The sequence below is a fragment of the Bufo gargarizans genome, chromosome 4 (genome assembly GCF_014858855.1).
Source record: "Bufo gargarizans isolate SCDJY-AF-19 chromosome 4, ASM1485885v1, whole genome shotgun sequence".
Lineage (NCBI taxonomy): Eukaryota > Metazoa > Chordata > Amphibia > Anura > Bufonidae > Bufo > Bufo gargarizans.
This window is the reverse complement of record NC_058083.1, coordinates 481,880,126-481,900,447: the sequence shown is the minus strand read 5'-3', so window position 1 is coordinate 481,900,447 and position 20,322 is coordinate 481,880,126. Positions and strand designations below refer to the sequence as shown.

General features: G+C 43.0%; 1 protein-coding gene across 4 annotated transcripts in view; it reads left to right on the top strand.

Annotated features, from left to right (window-relative positions):
• EHBP1 (EH domain binding protein 1) overlaps positions 1–20,322 on the top strand; it is a 357,318-nt gene that overhangs the window by 325,371 nt on the left and 11,625 nt on the right. For all 4 annotated transcript variants that reach the window (XM_044288819.1, XM_044288821.1, XM_044288820.1 and 1 more), the window contains 2 exons: positions 6–105; positions 1,988–2,061. In XM_044288819.1, the coding sequence (XP_044144754.1) occupies positions 6–105; positions 1,988–2,061 (174 nt within the window). The remainder of the gene's footprint in view (positions 1–5; positions 106–1,987; positions 2,062–20,322) is intronic.

Genomic DNA, 20,322 nt, shown 5'->3' with positions numbered 1-20,322 from the left:
TGCAGGAATGTATACAGAGGAAGAGGAGACATTGATGCAGGAATGGTTCATGCTTGTGAACAAGAAAAACGCCCTGATCAGGAGAATGAACCAGCTTTCACTTCTGTAAGCACATGATGGGGCACCTGTCTCGGTTACGTTGATGATAGTACATGTTATGATTTATGCAAAAGTAATTCTATGAAGTCTGCTCTGACTTTTGTCTGTATGCAAGTCTTTCTGCCCTCCAGTGATATTGGCGCCAGATAAGCATTGTTTTCTTCTCCGATCCTGATGTCTTTACATTTTGACTGACGCATGTAAACATAAGTGGGAAAACGATTCTTGGGCTGCACCCATCTCTTTTGCCCCATGACTCAGGAAAATTAAAATGAGCTCTTCCATTTCTATTGTTACCCATTATTTCCTGTTCGGTTAGGCTCTCAGAAGAAGGATTATCTTCCGCTAATAATATCCAACCGCTGGTGACAGGGATCTTAGTAACTCGCTTGCTAGTTATGTTATGACATGCTTAGGATCTGTTATGGTGTTGACCCTGGAAGGGAGGATTAACAGCAAAAGAAAGCAAAAGGTATTAGAATACCTTAAGGTTAAAATAATTATAGCATATATATATAATTGCCTGTTCTATAAAGTATTTGGATGGCATCATATTTTAATAACTCAGTTCAATATTTAGATAATATCTAGCTGTATAGAACATAATGGGCCCCATGGCTGTTTCAACCACACATACCCATTCCGTAATGGGAGGCCTGCTGATTAATTGTCTGAGTATGTGAAAAGGGCAGCATGCCCCATTGCAGCATTGCATCATCAAGGAACATGGAAGGAGATGGCTTTATACCAGTTTTCTAGCTTAGAAAAGTTTCAAATTTTGCGACAAAATGTGCAACTTTTTAGCTTTTTCCAAAAAGTTGGGCAGATCGTAAGTGAGAGGACACGGGCTAAACCTCAGCAGCCCAACTCGTTTAACAAGATGTGTGCTAGGAAGCTGGCACGCATTACACTAGAAATCTACTCTAACTCCTGGCTGTAGTAGATTTCAGTTCTGGGCTGGCGTACACCCAACATGCGCCACAATTATTAAAACAAGCCTCCAATTCAAGAAAAAGAAAAAACACAACCGGGAAACTTGCATGGTGACTTCTTTTTCATCTTCGCAGATCCGCAAATTTCCAGGCTCCCCATCTGTTATCTAAGATGGCTACACTGCTTCTCCGATTGCCTGATGCATATGGTGGCTTTAGTAGCCCAAGGCACTTCCTGCTGCCCTTGGATTGGCCAGCGCTGCTCCCGTGAAGAGTGTTGGCCAATCCAAGAGCAAGACTGAACAAGGAAGGAAGCGTCTTGGACTACTAAATGCACATTATGCATCAGGAAGTATGAGAAGCGGCGTGGCCATCTTGTATGGCAGAAGAGGAGCACAGGAATTAGCGGGTCTGCAACTAAATAGATGAAAAGGAGGTCACCAGGTAAATTCTGTTTTTTCCCCCCAGTTAATGTGAATTTATTTTCTTACTCCGGAGGGTCACTTTAAGAAACGTGTGCCTTTTAATAATTGTGGCACATCTCCAGTCTTAGTAAATCTCCCCCCATGGCCCCAACCTTGAAAAAGAACTGCCTTCTAACACTGACTATTGGTAATGATCAATGTATGCATTTATTTGAATTAAGTCATTTTCACAGTTCTATCAGTAGATTTTTATAATCGCAGGAAGATTAGTCAGGTTTACAGCCAATGATCAGTTCACATAGCCGAGGTGCAGAGCAGATCTGGTGACTCAACTTCATGAAGTCACCATGCTTCTTCTTTGTGTATCGTTTGTGTGAAGTAGCTTATTGCGGTAGAGAAAAGTCATTTATGAGATCCCTAAATCAATGCGCGCTAAAGGTCCCTTTAAGTGTTTAATGATTTAGTAATTAACATATTGATGAACTGAGTTTTTTTTGTTTTTTTTTTACTTCTCTCTCAACTTGCCTATAGGGAAAAAGAACATGACCTAGAGAGACGGTTTGAGCTACTGAACAGAGAGTTACGAGCCATGCTCGCTATAGAAGGTAAGACCGAAACTGAGGTTTAACCTCTTGTGCCTTGGAGAAAAGCCATTCCTAAACAAAAATTTTAATTAAAAATGAGAAATCTAACAATAAAACTAATCTATGAGGAGGTTTCAGGATGAAAATCCAGTATTTTGTTTTGTTGGTCAAAAGGGGCAGATCTATCAAACTGTCGAAAAGAAGAACGGTCCTTGTGGCCCAAATCAATCACAGCGCAGCTTTCATTTTGAATTCTGCCCTTAAAATGAAAGCTGCACTGTGATTGGTTGACAGTTTTGTAAATCAGCCCCATTGTTCCTTAGTGCGACTTATAATCATTGCATGAAGACTAATTGTGAATAAACGGACGAGGATTTGGTCTTTCTGATGGAAATTACATGTAGTAATCTGGTAGATTATTCCGGATACAACCCAAATAGTTCACATCTGCTAAAGTGCAAGAGGAGACATTTAATATTATATCCATGAGCCCCCAAATTGCATCTGAGTGAAAGCTGAGTGATGTGAGCTGCTCGGTATTGACGTCCCGGACTGTCACTGGGTAATTTCTTTTTTCACCTGATAAGGTTCCTGATCCATATTCAATCGATTGTAATTAGTTTAGGAGACTTTCATGGATGCTGAAAGATTGTATGGAATAAATGGCACAAGGTATCTGAGAAATAGCTATCAAAAGCAGCTGGCAGCTCAGAACCTTCATGTGTAAGGGCTCAGACTTTATAGCCATCTCAATTGCAACATATTACATTTATATTATGTTTTATTATAGAGACACTTTTTTTTACTATTGAAATACACGTCTAGAGTAGTGATGATCGAGCACCAAAGTATTTGGGGTGTTAGGCCCGAACACATTGCTATATTCGTGTGCTTGGCCGAGCACCAGAGTATAATGGAAGTCAATGGGAGACAACCAGCCACCCCCTGCTATGAAGAGGGGAGGGTGCCTGGTCCATTAGAAAAAGTCAGAAAGTGACAGAAACACCACCGAAATGGATCGGGAACAGCATGGGGATGATGTCTGGATTCATCTTTGACTCCCTGGTCGCTGAACCATGTTGATCGAGTTGTACGCCACTTTTACAGACTGACAAAAATATGCACAAAACCCCCCTTAAAAAATTATTTTGCAGTAAAAATTGTTAGGAAACATTCTTTCCACTATATTCAATTGTATATAAAGTGCAAGTGCTGCAAAAAATTACAAGCAAGAGGCACTCCGAAACAGCCTGTATATCACATAAAGGAGGACCTCATTTGGATGTCTGCCCTATTAACTTTCGATGTACTTTTCTGCACCTACCATGGTGATCACTGGTAACGAGGAATCGGGATTCGATGCCGGAGAGGGAGCTTGAGAAAGGGATACCACATCCAAGGGAGGTCAATGGCTGAAATCTGATTGGCTGTTGTTGCATTGCCACTTTTTTTTCCTAATTGTGAACCACCGAGAGAGGGTGGGTCAAGTTATTGAAGCAGGAAGGCAGCAGGCGCATGGCAATTACCCACTCCCGACTCGGAGAGGTAGTGACGATAAATAACAATACAGCACTCCTAAGCGGCCCTGTTATTTGAATGAGTACACTTACCGTTAACGAGGATCTATTGGAGAGCAAGTCTGGTGCCAGCAGCCAACTTGCTCCCGGCCTCCACAATGTTCACCCAGCGTGCCATTATGGTGAGGATTGTGTTGCCCAGACTCTTGGCTACTGAGACTGGTCTTGTAGGTGAGGGCCTGCTGCCGGTTTGTTGATTCTAGATAACTTCTAGGCGATCGCACATCCCCGTGACTGCGACAATCTATTTGAATGTCTTCCCTATCAACTTTGGAACAATTTTTCAACAAGGACCTTCTGGTATAGCACCATTTTGCTTGTCCTCTCAACCACAGGAATGAGAGATGAGAAGTTCTCTTTGTAGCGGGGGTTGAGAGTGTTGTCTAAAATGCATATAACGCGCGGATCGCGGGAAAGGCAGCCTAACATGAAGTCAGCCATGTGTGCCAGAGTACCAACAGGCAAGACGTTGCTGTCATCATCAGAAGGTGAGCTGACCCTGTAAAACATATGCGGAGGCCTGCAGTTGAGCTGACCCTGTAAAACATTATATGTGAGGGCCTTCAGTTGAGCTGACCCTGTAAAACATTATATGCGAGGGCCTGCTGCTGAGCTGACCCTCTAAAACATTAGGAGAGAGGGCCTTCTGGTGAGCTGCTGCTCTAAAACATTATATGCAAGTGCCTGCAGGTGAGCCGACGCTCTAAAACATTATATGCGAGTGCATGCAGTTGAGCTGACCCTATAAAATAAAATTTTAGTTGAGGGCCTGCAATTGAGCTGACCCTATTCCCTATAAACAAAATTAGAGTGAAGGAAATATATACAATCTGGATGAGGAGGTGGAGAAAACAAGATTCAACCATATACTCTTTTTTTTTTTTTTTTGTGGTGGAAAAGGTGCATGGGAATACACTACAGTAGATCGAGTACATTATAAATGATAGATTGAAATTACCTTCATGTTCATCATCAGCTCAGCTATCCTCTGGTGGAGTTGAGAAGTCAGCGGCAATACAGGCCTTGTTAATTTTCATCTGTCAGCATTGCCAGTGGACAAGCGGATACGCTTAACTGTTATAATGCCACCAGCAGCACTAAATACACGCTTAGATATATAAATACACGCGTAGTAGGGCGCAAGTTCGTGCCACGTGTCCTGCTTGGACACCCAGTAGTTGTAAGGCACTGAGGGATCATTTAGGATGCTGACACGGTCTGCTATGTATTCCTTCACCATCTTCCAAAACTTTTCCCTCCTTGTACCACTAGGCCGCGCTTCAGGGTGAGGTTGCTGGCGGGGTCATGAAAGTGTCCCATGCCTTGGAAAGTGTTGCCCTGCCTTTGTTGGAAATGCTGTGTGTTCTCCTTGTCTCCCTTCCTCAGTTGCCTAAGGAAGTACGGACTCTGCCGGCTGCGTTGTCAGATGGAAAATTTTGGAGCAATCTCTCAACAAGTACCTTCTGGTATTGCACCGTTTTACTCGTCCTCTCCACCACAGGAATGAGAGATGAGAAGTTCTCTTTGTAGCGGGGGTCGAGAAGGGTGCTGGAAAGGCAGCCTAACATGAAGTCAGTCATGTGTGCCAGAATACCAACAGACAAGACGTTGATGTCGACATCAGGATCTCCTCATCCTCCTCCTCTTCTTCTGCCCATCCACGCTGAACAGATGGAATTAAAGTTCCATGGGTACTACCCTCTGTAGCAGAGGCAACAGTCTCCAGCTTCTCCTCCTCTTCATGGTCCAATTCGCGCAGAGAACTGAGGGTGGGCTGGCTATCACCCTGTGTAATGTCCTCCCCCATTTCCTCGTCTGCCACATTCAGAGCGTCGTCCTTAATTGTGAGCAGCGATCGTTTGAGTAGACACAGCAGTGGGATGGTTACGCGGATAATAGCGTTATCGCCACTAACCATCTGTGTGGATTTATCAAAGTTTTTTAAAACCTCACAGAGATCTGACATCAATGCCCACTCCTCGCTTGTGAATAGTGGCAGTTGACTCGAAAGGCGATGACCATGTTGCAGCTGGTATTCCACAACTGCCCTCTGCTGCTCACAAAGCCTGGCCAACATGTGGAACGTAGAGTTCCAGCACGTGCTCACGTCGCACAACAGTCGGTGAGCTGGAAGCCGCAAACGCTGCTGCAGAGTTGACAGACTGGCTGAAGCTGTGGACATGGGCACACACGCGGCTTCACTCATAGCTCTGGCAAATTGGGGTAGATTTTGATAAACCGCTGAACCACTAAGTTTAAGATGTGGGCTAGGCATGAGATGTGTGTCAGGTTGACTAGTTCCAAAGCCGCCACCAAGTTACGGCCATTGTCAGACACAACCATGCCTGGTTGTAGGTTGAGTGGTGAGAGCTTATCCTGCCACAGCTCTACGGCGGTGTGCTGTTTGCCCCCTAAACAGATCAACTTCAGCACGGCCTGTTGACGCTTACCCACAGCAGTGCTATACTGCTTCCAGCTGGCGACTGATGGCTGACTGCTGCTGGAGGTGGAAGTGGAGGAGGAGGAGGCGGCGGCAGAGGAGAAGTGGTGGTTGGAGCCAGTAACATAGCTGCTGGCGGAGACCCTGATGGACGTAGGGCCCGCAATCCTGGGCGTGGGTAGCACCTGTGCCATCCCAGGGTACGACTCACTCCTGGCCTCCACAACATTCACCCAGTGTGCCGTCAGGGAAATGTAGCATCCCTGGCCACCAGCACTTGTCCATGTGTCTGTGGTTAAGTGGACCTTCCCAGTAACTGCATTGGTCAGGGCACGGCTGATGTTCTGGGACGCATGCTGGTGTAAGGCGGGCACAGCACACTGTGAAAAATAGTGGCAGCTGGGGACTGCGTATCGAGGGACGGCCGCAGACATCCGGCTGCGGAAGGCCTCAGTGTCCACAAGACTTAATGGCAGCATTTCAAGGGCATTTCAAAATGCGCATTTAGTGTGTTCAAATGACTGTGTTATGGACATTTGGACGCTGCGCTGGGACAGGAGAGTGGATGATGTTGCTGATGGTTCATGCGAAGGTCCAGGTGCAGTGCGAGGGACATCTGGGCCTGCGCCTTCGACAGGGGATTGGCCAGCAGTGCGTAACACAGGGGAAGAGGAGAGGCTTTCGGCCCACTTATTAGGGTGCTTGGATGCCATGTGGCGGATCATGCTGGTGGTGATGAGGTTGCTAGTGTTCACGCCCCGGCTCATTTTGGTACGGCACAGGTTGCAAACTACCACTCTTTTGTCGTCTGCACTTTCCTCAAAAAAGCGCTATACTGCGGAACACCTACCCCCTTGGCAAGGTAGATTTACGTATGGGGGTGCTCGGTGTAATGGTTGCGGGCCTCTTTGGGGGTGGTCGACTTCTCCCTTTTGCAACCCCACTGCCTCTTCCAGCCTGTTGCAGTGCTGCGGATCCCTCCCCCTCTGTACTGCTGTCCTCGCTCAGCTTTTCACCTTCCCATGTTGGGTCAGTGACCTCATCGTCAACCACCTCCTCTTCCACGTCCTCAGTGATTGACAACTGTGTCTCATCATCATCCACCTCGTGAACGAATGATTGCCGTTCACCACCGTCATCTTCTTGAGACTGTGAAGGCTCAAGAGGTTGGGAATCGGGGCACAATATGTCAGGTCCCTCTTCAAGCATGCTGGGCGCAAGGGCCAAATGTAATAGTAGCGCTGGAAAGAGCGCCTCGGAATATCCGAGTGTGGGATCACTCGTTTGGCAGGCCTCTCCATGGTGGGAGGAAGTATGATCAGAGTGAGGATTCGGTTGACCAGACTCTTGGCTACAGAGACTGGACTTGGTCAAAGAGAAGGTGGTTGCTTAACCGACTGGAAGCATTATCCAAACGACCAACTGTTCCCACTGATCCAACTTGGACAGTGTTGTCCTGCGCTGCCCAGCTATGTTGGACATGAAGCTGGGTACAGTGGAAGTTTTTTGTTTTTTTCTGGTGCCCTGGCAGCAAGCACAGTTTCATTGCGCCCAGGGCCACGGCCTCTGCGTGCACCATCAGCATCACGCCCACTTCCCCATCCCTTAGTGCTCGCCTTCTTCATATTAATGGTTTTGTCACTAAATGTAGTGCAGATTGTTTTACAGTCCGCTAACGACATCGTTTTCGGATGCAGGGCAGTATATGTCACAGAAAGCCACACACTATGGACACTATATTAGGCCCAGATTATTGGAATTTACGCTAAAGAAACAGTTTTCGGATGGAGTACTCCATATGTCACGGATGTGTATTACACCCACTACAGAGACAGTAGATGAGGACTGGCCCCTGATTATTTAAATTTACACTAAAGAAACTGTTTTTGGATGGCGTACTGTATATGTCACGGATGTGTATTAAACGCACACTATAGACCATAAATGTGGCGCTGATTACTTGAATTTACGCAAAATGACACAGTCTGCGGATGATGTACAGTATATGTCACTAATAGGTATTTAAGAAAAATATCTTGCTGCTGTCAAACACACACACAGTAGTCCTTAAACGGACTTTGGGGTCTTTGAAAAGCTTTTTCGCTCCCTACACTGCCTTTCCCTTCCTAACCTCTGCTCTCCCTGACTATGACGTGTGCAAGAAGCCTTACAGTGTAGATTGGAGGCCTAAATTCCAGGTAATACCGATTCCCCGTGTTCTGCCTACTGCAGGGGGTGGAGCATGACAGATTTTTTTCTTTACTAATCTATGAATTCCCTGTGTCATTCTCCGACCACCCTCTAGCCTTGCAGCAGGCATAGCATAGTCTAGGTCTACTCTAGATTATTTTTCCAAAATCCACCACAATTTATGGAGTCCTGTTCATACTGCATAAAAAGAAATGCTTTATGTAAGATATTGTTTGGACCAAAGCAATTCCTTACACGTGCAGCTTGTCTATACAGTCAGGTGGCATACTGCTATTTCTGGTTACCATGCTGTTGTGAAACTACAATTTCCAGCACAATCCATTTATTTCTATGAGAGTTCTGAGAAGGGCAGAGCAAGTATGCATGCTGGGAGTTGTAGTTTCGCAACAGCTGGAGTGCCACAGGTTGCCCACCCCTGGCCTAGGATAAGCACTAAAATGTCACAACCCTACATCATCGGTACAAAAGCAGAGCTCACCCACCACACCAGATGCATGTCTCGCCGATGTCTTCGTCTGTGGGTTGCTGACAAATATCCTGTCTTTGGGCAATTTTTATGGTATAAAAAAATGTAATTGTAATAGGCATTTATTAAAATTTTTGATTCTTTGTATTCGCTGTGAAATCTCTCAGACAAGCTCTCTGACCTCTCCATCTGTAGCCCCTATTTCTGGTCTCCTGGACACAAATCTAAGCTAGCATCTATACAACCAAATAAGATAAGCTTAGAAGGAATATTTTATGAGCTTAAAGAGCTACAGATTGAGAGCTCATCTGATACGTTTAGCACTGAACCGATCACCCTGCAATTTATGAGAATACATGCAGGCTGCAGAAGACACAACTGAGCGAATTTTTAAATAAAACCTGAATTGCAAATATATATATATATATATATATATTTTTTTTTTTTTTTTCAAGTTAAATAAAAAGAATTGTCCCAAAGTTGTTCATAGAGTTTAAAGGGGTTTTCCACCTGGACCATTTTAATTGTGGCCAGGACGGTGTTGTTTCAAAAGAAAGCGCACACTCGCCCTGCTCCCCACCTCTCCATTTCTGCAGGGCCTGTTCAGAACTCCTTCCATTACCTGCCATGTATACCTCCGGATGGTGTCACATGTGCCACTGCAGCTATTCAGTGGCTCACATGTCACTTGAAGACACATGGCCACAGAAGCCAGTTAATGGCCACAGCAGCGGACATGACCCCGTCCAGCAGCTATACATGCTGGTGATCAGAAGGAGCATTGAACAGGCCCTCAGCGCAGGAACAGAGCGGTGGGAGAAGGTGATTTTCTTTCTTTTTCTTTAGGTACATCACATCACAAAAAAGGAATTATCAGTATTTATTTATTTTTTTAAACTTCTCCACCAACTTGCCTGACTTGTGTAGAGAACTATATTTAACTGCTCCCTGCTGCTGCATTCGAGCCCAGTGGCTTCTAAGCTTTCCAGTCCCCTCCTGTAAACCTCCTGCACAGATGGGGTTACATACACCACTGCAGCCACTGACTGGCCCCAGCGGTGACATGTCCCCAAGCGGCATGTGCTGCTTGTGGACATGTAACCGCTGAAGCAGAGGTGCACAGGACCGCCATACGTGCAGGAAGTTTAAAGTTGGGCACAGGAGCCACAGAGTTTGAAAGAAATGGCTAGGAGCAGGTAAGTTTAGCTCTAGTCACAGGTCCTGCTGGGTGGGGAAACCTTTATTAAATCAAGTGTAAGAAAATGATCATTCTTCTTGTCCAAAATGCGCTAAATGTCATAACTTATGGAGTAGAGGGGCTCACAGTCAGATAAGCATGAGTATTAGGACTGTCAGACCCTCTATTCCACAAGAATTTGCTTCACGTTATGCACTGTACATTGGTTATAATTAAGTAGGTTTCTAAAACTGAAAAAATAAAGGAATGTAAAATACTCAAGCTGTTGAAGTACAGATTTTGCAGGAAGATGGGGAGCTTATTGATTGCTCCAAAAACTCCAGCTGCTCCAGCATGTCCCTCCATCAGCTCCACAACTGATACATTAGACCGTGTATCTCACTGCCCTCCCTTGGGCCCTTTTCCCACCTAACCACCGCTGAATAGGGACAAATAGGTTTTGGATTACTATATGGATCATGACCTGTCAACCATCATACATAGGAAACATCTGATTTGTTTGTGCTCTAAGTTTTGTCGCAGATCCTAAGCCCCTAAATATGATGGTTTCTTCTGCTGTTTGCTGGAATTTATATCGGCCTTTTGCACACTGTTGCCTTATTCATCCGGGTGCTATTCAGGATTTTTTGCAGATAGCACACCGACCCAATCCTTTCTGTGGGGCCATACACACATCCGTACTGTTTTTTTGCAAATTATAGAACATGCCCGATTCTGGTCATTCTTAACGATGAGAGTGAGAAAAATGTGGAGTGCACACGTAAGGTATTCATAATTATCAGATCGAAATACGGCCACAGCCGTGTGTATTAAGGCTATTGCAGAAAAATGTAAAAAACCACAGTGGTAAAAATTAATATAATATACAGATGTGCACAAAAATAGAATGTATAATGACGCACTGGGACTCAGTTTCCTAGAAAACAAAAGGGAAGAAAAGCCTTGTCATCATTAAGCATTTCTTGCGTGTCCAGTGTTTGGCTTTGTAGCTTTTTCATTACATCTTGTCAATTTCACACTGCTGCAAAATGAAAAGTTCTGCCAATTTGTGCTCATATGCATCCTAAGAAGTGATTTATTCGAAAGTACAACAGACCAATGTTCCGCTGCAACCCCCGGGACCTTCTTCAAAGCCTAGTCTATTGTCACAACTAATAAGTGACTTTCTTTGTCACAGTGGACATTGCTCTTCATCTTTGGATATCACATTGACATGTTACAATTGAACACTTTTGTTCTAACTAAATAGGTCAGAGAGATCCTCAAGTGCTCTTGGTAGCCATGGGAGGATATGTCAGAAAAAATGTTTATAACAAACATTTTGCTGGTGAATAACTAGGCACTTTTAGGGAGGGGAATCGGGGAGAACCTCCCGAAGCCACCCAAACCGAGAACGAGGTAGAGGCTCTAAACCTGGACCATGGCTCCCAACTCTTAAGAAACGCCGGAATCTTGTTATGATCAGAGGCACACATCTCCTCTCTGTGAATCAGCACATCTAGTGCAGAGACCCAAGTGATCCTTCTCAAACTCTCAGCTGACAAACATTTTGTACAAATTTGACAAAATATATTTTTTACTTTTAGACATAAATTTTCAGAGGTGAATTTTAGCCCAGTTTTAATATTTTGAACTGATCCAAACCACTCATGGTAAAGTTTTATTTTTATTTTATTACTTCAGTTATTTTATTTTAAAAAAATATATATATAGTCCTAACAGGACTAAATTATTTTTGTTTTTCTTAACAAAATGATGGTTAAAATATTTAGCGATAGCCCAAAGGCCCAATCGCGCCATCTTAAAGGATTAAGCTGACCATACACATTAGATGTTGCCAGTGTCGGACTGTGGTTCCTGGGGCCTACCAGATTATTCTTGAGGACCAACCCCTATATAATGAATACATTTTAATAGGTTTTGAATCAAAGAAATAGAACCTAGTGGCAAGTAATTGACTCCAAAGGCAGCTAAATGTTTTTTTTTTCTTCTGCATCTTTGGGGTCCATTATGGTGTCAGAGCCTGGGCATTCTCTGATACTTTGTTGGGCCAGTCTGACCCTGGATGCTGCTCTGGTTTCCGCTCCTGTATTCTTCTTGGTCCTAACTCGACATACGAGAAATAATTGGAAATGCCTGCTCAGCCGATCATTGTCTGAGGCTGGCTTTTCTAGTCATATCCTGTGTGTCAAGCCATAACTAGGAAGTAGAGCTCAGTAGCGGATCGGCTGATCACTTGGTGAGTAATACTTATTTTTTTATTTTTGGTCCTTTTAAAAAAAAAAAAAAGAGAAAAAAATATGTTACCCCTAGATAATCTCTGTGCTTGAGATTTGGAGATCTCCATCAGGAAAAGTGCTATAAAGACATGTTTAAAAAATAAAAAAAAAGTTCCATTTACTATTATTTTCCTCTTATTGTTTTATGAACAATGAAAAAATATATATAACCGTATTGTCTGGTGAGAGCAGTAACCTTTGTGACAGTGTTGCAGTGAAGGTGGCTTACAGTAGACAAGATTTTTAAATCCCTTTAGTACAGCAGTACTTGGCAGCTTAATTCTTTTTCCCATTGGAGAAAATATGGCTTTGCAGCATAGCCTTGTAAACACATAAGATTCTCTGACCATCCGGGACCTGTCTACAGCGCCGACATCCCATAATGAGAGCGGCAGTGTACTACATCCTATGGCTATATCGTTCTCCAGTAAGTTCATTAGATCCTTCGCTGTGGTTGGGCCTTGACACAGCGCTCTTTTTGTTCAATAACTGTATCGCCAACACTTTGTTCATTGTGATGCACTCTTGGCAAATGTTTTGAAGTGAGTACTTTTTTTTTCCTTTTGCATAGGTTGAATTTTTTTTTATTCTTAAGTTTTGGCTTATATGATAAGCTTTTTTATTTTTAAAATCAATATGTAATCCTGTGGAGGAGCTTATCCCCTAAAACCCCATTTGTAAATCTATTTTAGCTTTGTTACACAGCACAGCCACAGTATTTCTTAGATTGATTAGGTTCACCAGCAGAATCGCCTGCTCTGATGATGATGCAAACTCTTTCAGGATTGCTAGTTGACTGGAACTGAAGATAAGACTGGACTGCAATCCCCTGATGTGCGCTTTACAAAACTAGTGTTAATTTATATCAAACTGCGGGACTGATTTCAATTAGCTGCGCTGAGGATGCAAAACAAGAAACTGTAGATAATATCTTTTAATTTTTTTTTATATCTTTAGTAATTTCCTGCTAAAATATATTTTAAGAACATTAATATGTGCTATGCTGAATAGAGCATAAAAGAGATATATGGTATTTTTCAGACTGTAAGACGCAAAATCTTGCTAAAAGTGCATGCGTCTTATAGTCTGCAGTCAGGGTGGTCCAGCAGTGCCAGACCTCTCTGACTGCATTCCCTTCTGTGGGCTATTGCCTCAGGTATATGTTCTGCGCAGGTAGTGAAAAGTAAAGCCAGCCAAACTGGAGACTTTATATCCGTTTTGCATATAGATAAGTTTTTTCTGGACATTTAAGGCAAAGCCAGGTGACTTACAGGTATGAGTGAATGGTGTTTACATGTACTCCTGGCCACTGCAAGTGAAAAGTGACTTACTCTTAATGATCTGGCGCACATACATTGGTTTGCTGGATCGGTGAGAGAGCTGTGCATCTGCACACTTCACTCAGTGAAAGGAGGTAAAAGCTCCAATTACTATGTGGGACTTTTGCAAAAGTTACAAAAAGACTCAACCTACGACAGCCAACCCCCTGGTGTACCCTTACACATAAAGTTATAAACCAAATTTCACTCACGTCAAATATATTAAGGTGTGCCAGTTCATACATTTGGTGTAGGTGCACAAAGCAAAGACTCACAGAAAAGCAACTACATGTGATAAATGTCCCCCCAGAAATCACAGTAAGCTTAGATGTTTTGTTGTTAATAATGCTTTCCAAGAAACTTGGGCTAGTTCTCCATTCCCTTGCTTCCTAACAAAATAGTTATTCTTGAAGGGGAGACCTGAACACGGGGTGGCACGCAATTTCTGCATCCAGAGTAACAAAACTTTCTAGTGTGTGAAGGTCTGATCTTGAGTGCATATGAATGGACATCTTTCACATCTTTCACATTTCAAATTTTTTGAAATTCCGCTAGGTTGAAAATCCTTCTCCAAGGTGTATTGGAAGCCGTATTTCTAAATAACTATTCTACCAACTATATAGTTGATTTTCGCAATTTTTGAAGAGCCATATGGATGGGAGTTTAGCCTTGTATTGTTGGTGTTCGTTTCTGCACACATATTGGATGGGGGTTTTTTGTATATTTTTTGCAAGAACACTCGTTTAAAGCCCAACAACCCAAAAAAGGATACACCTATAAAGGAAAACCACTCTGCTCCAAACTCCATTTGACTCCAGCTCACTATCAACATAAGAACATCAGGCCAGCTGGGAAAAGAGGCAGTGGTAAAACTTGACCAGACAGATCAAAACAGGATTTGCTAGAGTGCAGAAACATGAGAACCTCTTATGCGGTTTCGAATAGTGGTAGCTATGGCTAAGAACGCATGCCAGCATTAGAAATGCGTGTTTTTTAGTTTTTTTCGTTGTCTAGAACAAAATTTGGCTATTGACTTTTATCCTAGCTGGACTGATATGTTCAAACACAGAAAAGATATCTTGAGATGATCAAATTGACACGTAACAGATATGTGGAGAATGTAATCGACAGATGGAGCTCTCTGGCCATTCTTTGATAGCTATGTTTTATCAAGAACCAGCAAGCATTTGTGCAAGCTTTCTGAGCGGGGACAGAGAATGTTATTTGATGCTTTTGCAGTCAGTTGTTACTCGTTTGCGTAGATCTCCACAGGCCGATTTGATTGGTTTTCGGCTACGTTCACATTTCCGGCACAGCTCTCCAACAGTCTGTTCCAGCATAATAATACCGTGAATTGGCCGAACAAAAACAGTCATGTGCCGCGTTTTTTGTTCAGCTGAATCCCGGCATATTTCCCAGGTAGCAATTGGATTTCCGCCGGACCCCATTATAGTCAATGGGGCCAGCGGGCATTCCAGTAACCGGAACAGCCTGCCGGAGAGCTATGCCTTAGGCAGTCTGATATGTAGTTGGAGGCATTTACTGAAGGACCATTTATCCAGGGTGTAGGCAAACATTCATAGTAAAATTTGTGACTTCAGGGATGAATTCAAGACGACTAATCCGGTAGACATGGGAGTAGACTATACGAAGTAGGATTTTATGGGCTCTTCAACTTTTTTTTTTTTATAGCCCTTTTACGTCATTGTACATAATCTGGGAAAGCATCACCTGTAAAAAGAATTTACAATTCCATGTTCCCTGAGGACCTCAATATTGCTCAAATCCCAAGTTTGCCTTCTCATCAGATATCTGGTCCCTTCTCCCTATTGAAAATGTGTTTTTGACCACTAATAATAAGCTTGCAGAGCTTTGCACACAGGCAGTAAACAAGGGGTTGCAGAAAGGCTGGTCTAGCTACTATTATCTGAGGTTATTCCTGACTAGCAACTTGCCGCAGGCTTCTTCACGGAGGACGTCGCCGATCTCTATCGCTGTGGCCTTTTTTTGGTTGATTTTCTTTATTACAGCGTCTAGCTACACTTTTACTAAATACTTTAGTAAATCACTAAATACTTTTGTGTGAATGGCTAGATCAGAACTCTGAGGGTATCATCTGAAGAATCCCAAGGTTCTTTTAAATCAATCATTCTCTGCCTGTGCTCCCTCTGCATGACTTGCCGTCAAGCATATTATTTGGGTCAGATAAAATCACACATTTCTCCCAGTTACTGCTGTCAAAAAGCTGAATGTTAAAATGCTGTATGGCAGAAATGGCACTGGAAATCGGAGTACTCGGAAGGAGAGATTAGACATCAGCAATGTATTTTGTATTTTTATAACATATTATAACAAGGAAGATATTGAGATGTGGATCTGGTATCCCAAAGAGTCCCAAGGCTTGATATTCATATCATTATAGCGTGGCCTATGAGTCATGGCGCTGAGCGGACATTAAATGACACCAAGTAAACAGTTCACTTATTCACTTATACCTTTTATTCCGGTCGTATTGAGCTAAGGTGAATAAAGATACACGCTGTCACTCCGAGGTTCAGTCCCGCTACGTATGGTGAATAAGAAGACCTCTGAACAGGTTTGTAGCTAAAAATTAAACAAAGCGGCAACGTGTATAACGCGTAACATACAGACATGCATTTTTCTGCTAGACTACGATAAAGAGCATTTCCCATAAGATGTTAAAATGCCAATAAATATGAGTTGTCTTGTTCTGATAAGATTCTATTCAAGGCTTCCTAGTCATCCATTTCTGTCAAGGCTGCAGAAGAAACTAAGTAGATTTTCCTTTTAGGCCTCTTAGGGTAGGTTCATACGGAGTTTTTTGGAGCAGGTTTTGAGGCAGATTTCCCTTCAGGTTTTTCGGCCAAAGCCAGAAGTGGATGCATCAGGAAGGAAAAGTGTAAGTCCTTCCTTTATATTTCTCATTCCTTTTGAATCCGCTTCTGGCAAAAAAAAACTCTGTGTGAACCTACCCTTAGAAAGCCTGTAGCAGCCTTTATGGGAGCTCTGTAGGTTGCCACACAACTTTTTTTTTTTTAGGAAATTGCCCAATAGAATTAATGTGAAGACAACCCATGGACTTATTATAGACTGTGTACCTTTTACAATGAATAATGTATCCATACAGTTACAAATGATTTATCGTAAAGTTCTGATTGCACTATTAACCCCTTAGTGATCATCAATACAGCTTTTTTTTTTTTTTTACAGCGGCCACTAAGGGGCCTTATGCTAGGCCGACGCTTTTGTACGGCGGCCTAGTCTAAGTGCTGCACGGTTTTCCCTTGCAGACGATAGCGGAGGCTCAGCTCTCACATAAGAGCCAAGCTTCTGCTCTGTCTCTCCCATCAGCACCCCACAAATGAGATTGCAGGGTGCTGATGTCTTCGCATGACAGCCTGGATAGAACCTTCTATCTTCATTCAGCAGGACCTGCGCTGATGTCGGCACAGGTGCTTTTTGCAGGTTCTGCAACAAGAAGAAAGAAGACGATAACGGCTGCGCGATCAAGTGGATGAGGTGAGTAATTATTTTATTATTTTTTTAACCCTCAATGGACATTTTACTTAGCTTTCTGTATTAAAGAATGTTATTATTTCCCATTATAATCATGTTATAATGGAAAATAATAAAGTAAATGGACTTTAATCGGGTCCCAGGGCTCATCCCTATTTATTAACATCATCTCCTTAGCAACCACCCGTGAAAATCGCATTGCATCTGCACTTGCTTGCGGATGCAAGGCGATTTTCACGCAGTCCCATTCACTTCTATGGGGCCTGCGTTGTGTGAAAAACGCACAATATAGAACATGCTACGATTTTCACGCAATGCCAAAGTGATGCGTTAAAAACATCGCTCATGTACACAGCCCTATTGAAATGAATGGGTCAGGATTCAGTGCGGGTGCAATGCGTTCATGTCACGCATTGCACCCGCGCGGAAAACTCGCCCGTGTGAAAGGGGCCTTAACGTCCTCTTGTGGGATTAGTAAATTGTTAAAAAAAAAGTTTTATTACATAAATAAAAATACACCTTTTTCCATTTGAACAGCCGTTTAATGAAAATGTTGGTATTGATGCGTCTGTAACAACCCACACTACATAATTATTATGTAATTTATCCTTTACAGTGAACGTTGTAAACAAAAAATGTTTTTAAAAAGTGACAAAATTGCTCATTTTTGATTAAAAGATTATTAAAATAAAATAAGTTATGGCTCTTGGGATGCGGCCATTCAAAAACATATTTTCTTTTTTTTTTATAATTTATTGTGCAAAAGTAGTAAAATGTGAAAAAACTATATATATTTGGTATTGCTGTAATCATACAGAGAATAAAGATGCAATGTTATTTATGTTGAAAAATGAAAGCCGCTTAATTTATACCGTAAAGACTCACCCCCCCAGAAAGAGTTAATAAACTTTAATTAGTATGTGTACCCTAAAATGGTGTCATTAAAAAACTACAGTTTGTCCCACAAAAAAACAAGCCCTCATCAATGGAAAAATAAAGTTGTAGCTCTTTGAACGCAACAATGAAAAATATCACCTGGTCACTAAGGGGTTAAAGGGGTCTCACCAAGACAACCATTTTTTTCTAATAAAGCCAGCTCAACGTCTGCTACAGGGCTAATGTTGTAAAATATGGCAGACACTTAAAAGAATGGCTTCCCGTGCAATGTATTGACTGGCCGTGGCCCATAGATGCTTCTTAGCACTTCTCATCGAAGTGGGTCTCAAGCGGGAGGACCCCTCCTCTGTGATGTCTTTATACCATAATAGAGCATATATGAAGGTACCATTTGTACTGATCAAGTACAGCATGGCCAACGAAAAAGTCACCCGCCACCAATATCTCCAAATCAAACTGCCAAATAGTTGATCTGTCTTCGTTGTCCATAGCAACCAATAAGAGCTTGGATTTCATTTTTTCAGAGCCCTGTAGGCAATGAAAGCTAAGCTCTGATTGGTTGCTATGGGCAAGATAAGACTGATTTATTATTCAGTTTGATAAACGTAGCCTATTGTGTCAGAAAGATGGTGCTCTCCCTGGAACAGCGAATAGTGATTGTAAACGGCTATGTGCGAAGCCGATCGATTAAGAAAACGCAAGAGACCTTTGCGGACAAGTAACAGGCACAAAACTACCAGCTAAACGCTGTATTCAGTCTGGTTCGGAAACGTCATCAAACTGGCTCTGCTGCAAACATGAAGAAACCGAGGCCTACATCGATCAGGCCGGATGAAGTTGTATATAAAATTCTGCAGATTGCAAGTATCGCCCAAAAATCAACTCGAAGACTGTCTCAGCAAGTTGGTGTATCACAAACAACGTGTCAGCAAGTGCGGAAATCTCTGAACCTGAAACCGCACTGAATAACGTGTGTGCAGCAACTGAAAGAGTCCGACAATGCTAAACGAGGAAATCACTGGACTTAGTTGCTGATGCCGGTGGGCTACTTTTTCATGTGCCACCCTAATTCAGAAAATGCAATAAACATTATAGGGACATCTATAGCCCATACACCTACACAAGTGTTCTTTCTATATGAGTGTGCGTGCATTGCCAATGGGAAGAGGGAAGTAGGCCGCTGCCAGACACCTCTGGCAGAGGTTAATTGGGCGTTGAAATTCAAGATGGCCAACCTTTCTTGTGTTGGGGGAGAGTCTGGAGGCCCCATACACATAATGTAATTAGCCAGTTCCACCAAAAACACTAAGTTGGGCACTTTTATCAAGGCCTTTACCATAAGTAAGAGTCCTACAGTAACATATATAGTCAGATCTGAATAAAGAATGCCCAACTTGCGGCCCTCCAGCTGTTGCAAAACTACAATTCCCAGTGTGCCTGCACAGCCTACAGCTATTAGAGCATGATGGGAGTTGTAGTTTTGCAGCAGCTGGAGGGCCGTAGGTTCAGCATCCCTGGTCTAAGCTAAGTGACGTCATGTTCATTGGTCTCATGACCTAGACGCAGCCCAGCCCCATTGAAGTGAATAAGGCTGAACTGCTATACCAAGCACAGCCGCTATCGAATGGACAGCACCGTGCTTGGTGAGCAGCGAGACTGCGAGTGTTGGTGACTTCTCAAACAGCGGAGCCCCACCGATCAGATACTGATGACCTGTCCAGAGGATTGGTCATTAGTAGTAGAGTCTCGGAAAACCCTTTTATATCAGGGACTACCTTACCTAATTACTTTGTATTGCAGCATCCAGTGACAAAATTTGAAATGGTTTACTTCCCAAAAAATTTTGACTTAAAGAAATGGGATAGACATGCTTCCCTCCCTATCAAGATATATTTGGGGCGGGGTGTTTGTCACCATATTGTGCCGTATACTTCAGTACCTCCTAGTACAGTGATGGCGAATGTTTTACAGACCGAGTGCCCAAACTACAACACAAAACTCATTTATCTCAAAGTGCCAAGAAAACAGTTTATCCTGAATACTACAGTCCAATACAGCATATCTTCCATGTACTTTATCATTCAGCTATATTAGCCTGCCGGCATTCAGTGCACTGCCTGCGCTGTTCATAGTGCGCCTGCACTAATGAATGGCAGGAGAAGTCTGAGGCATATTGATACACCATAGACTTTTTCCAGGGAGCAGGTGCCCACATAGAGGGCTCTGAGTGCCGCCTCTTGCACCCGTGCCATAGGTTCGCCACCACTGTCCTAGTAGATGTTGATGCAAAACCTAAAAAGTGTCTTCTACATTGTGGACTTTTAAAGCTTGTTGAAGCCCATCTTTAAATCCTCTTAA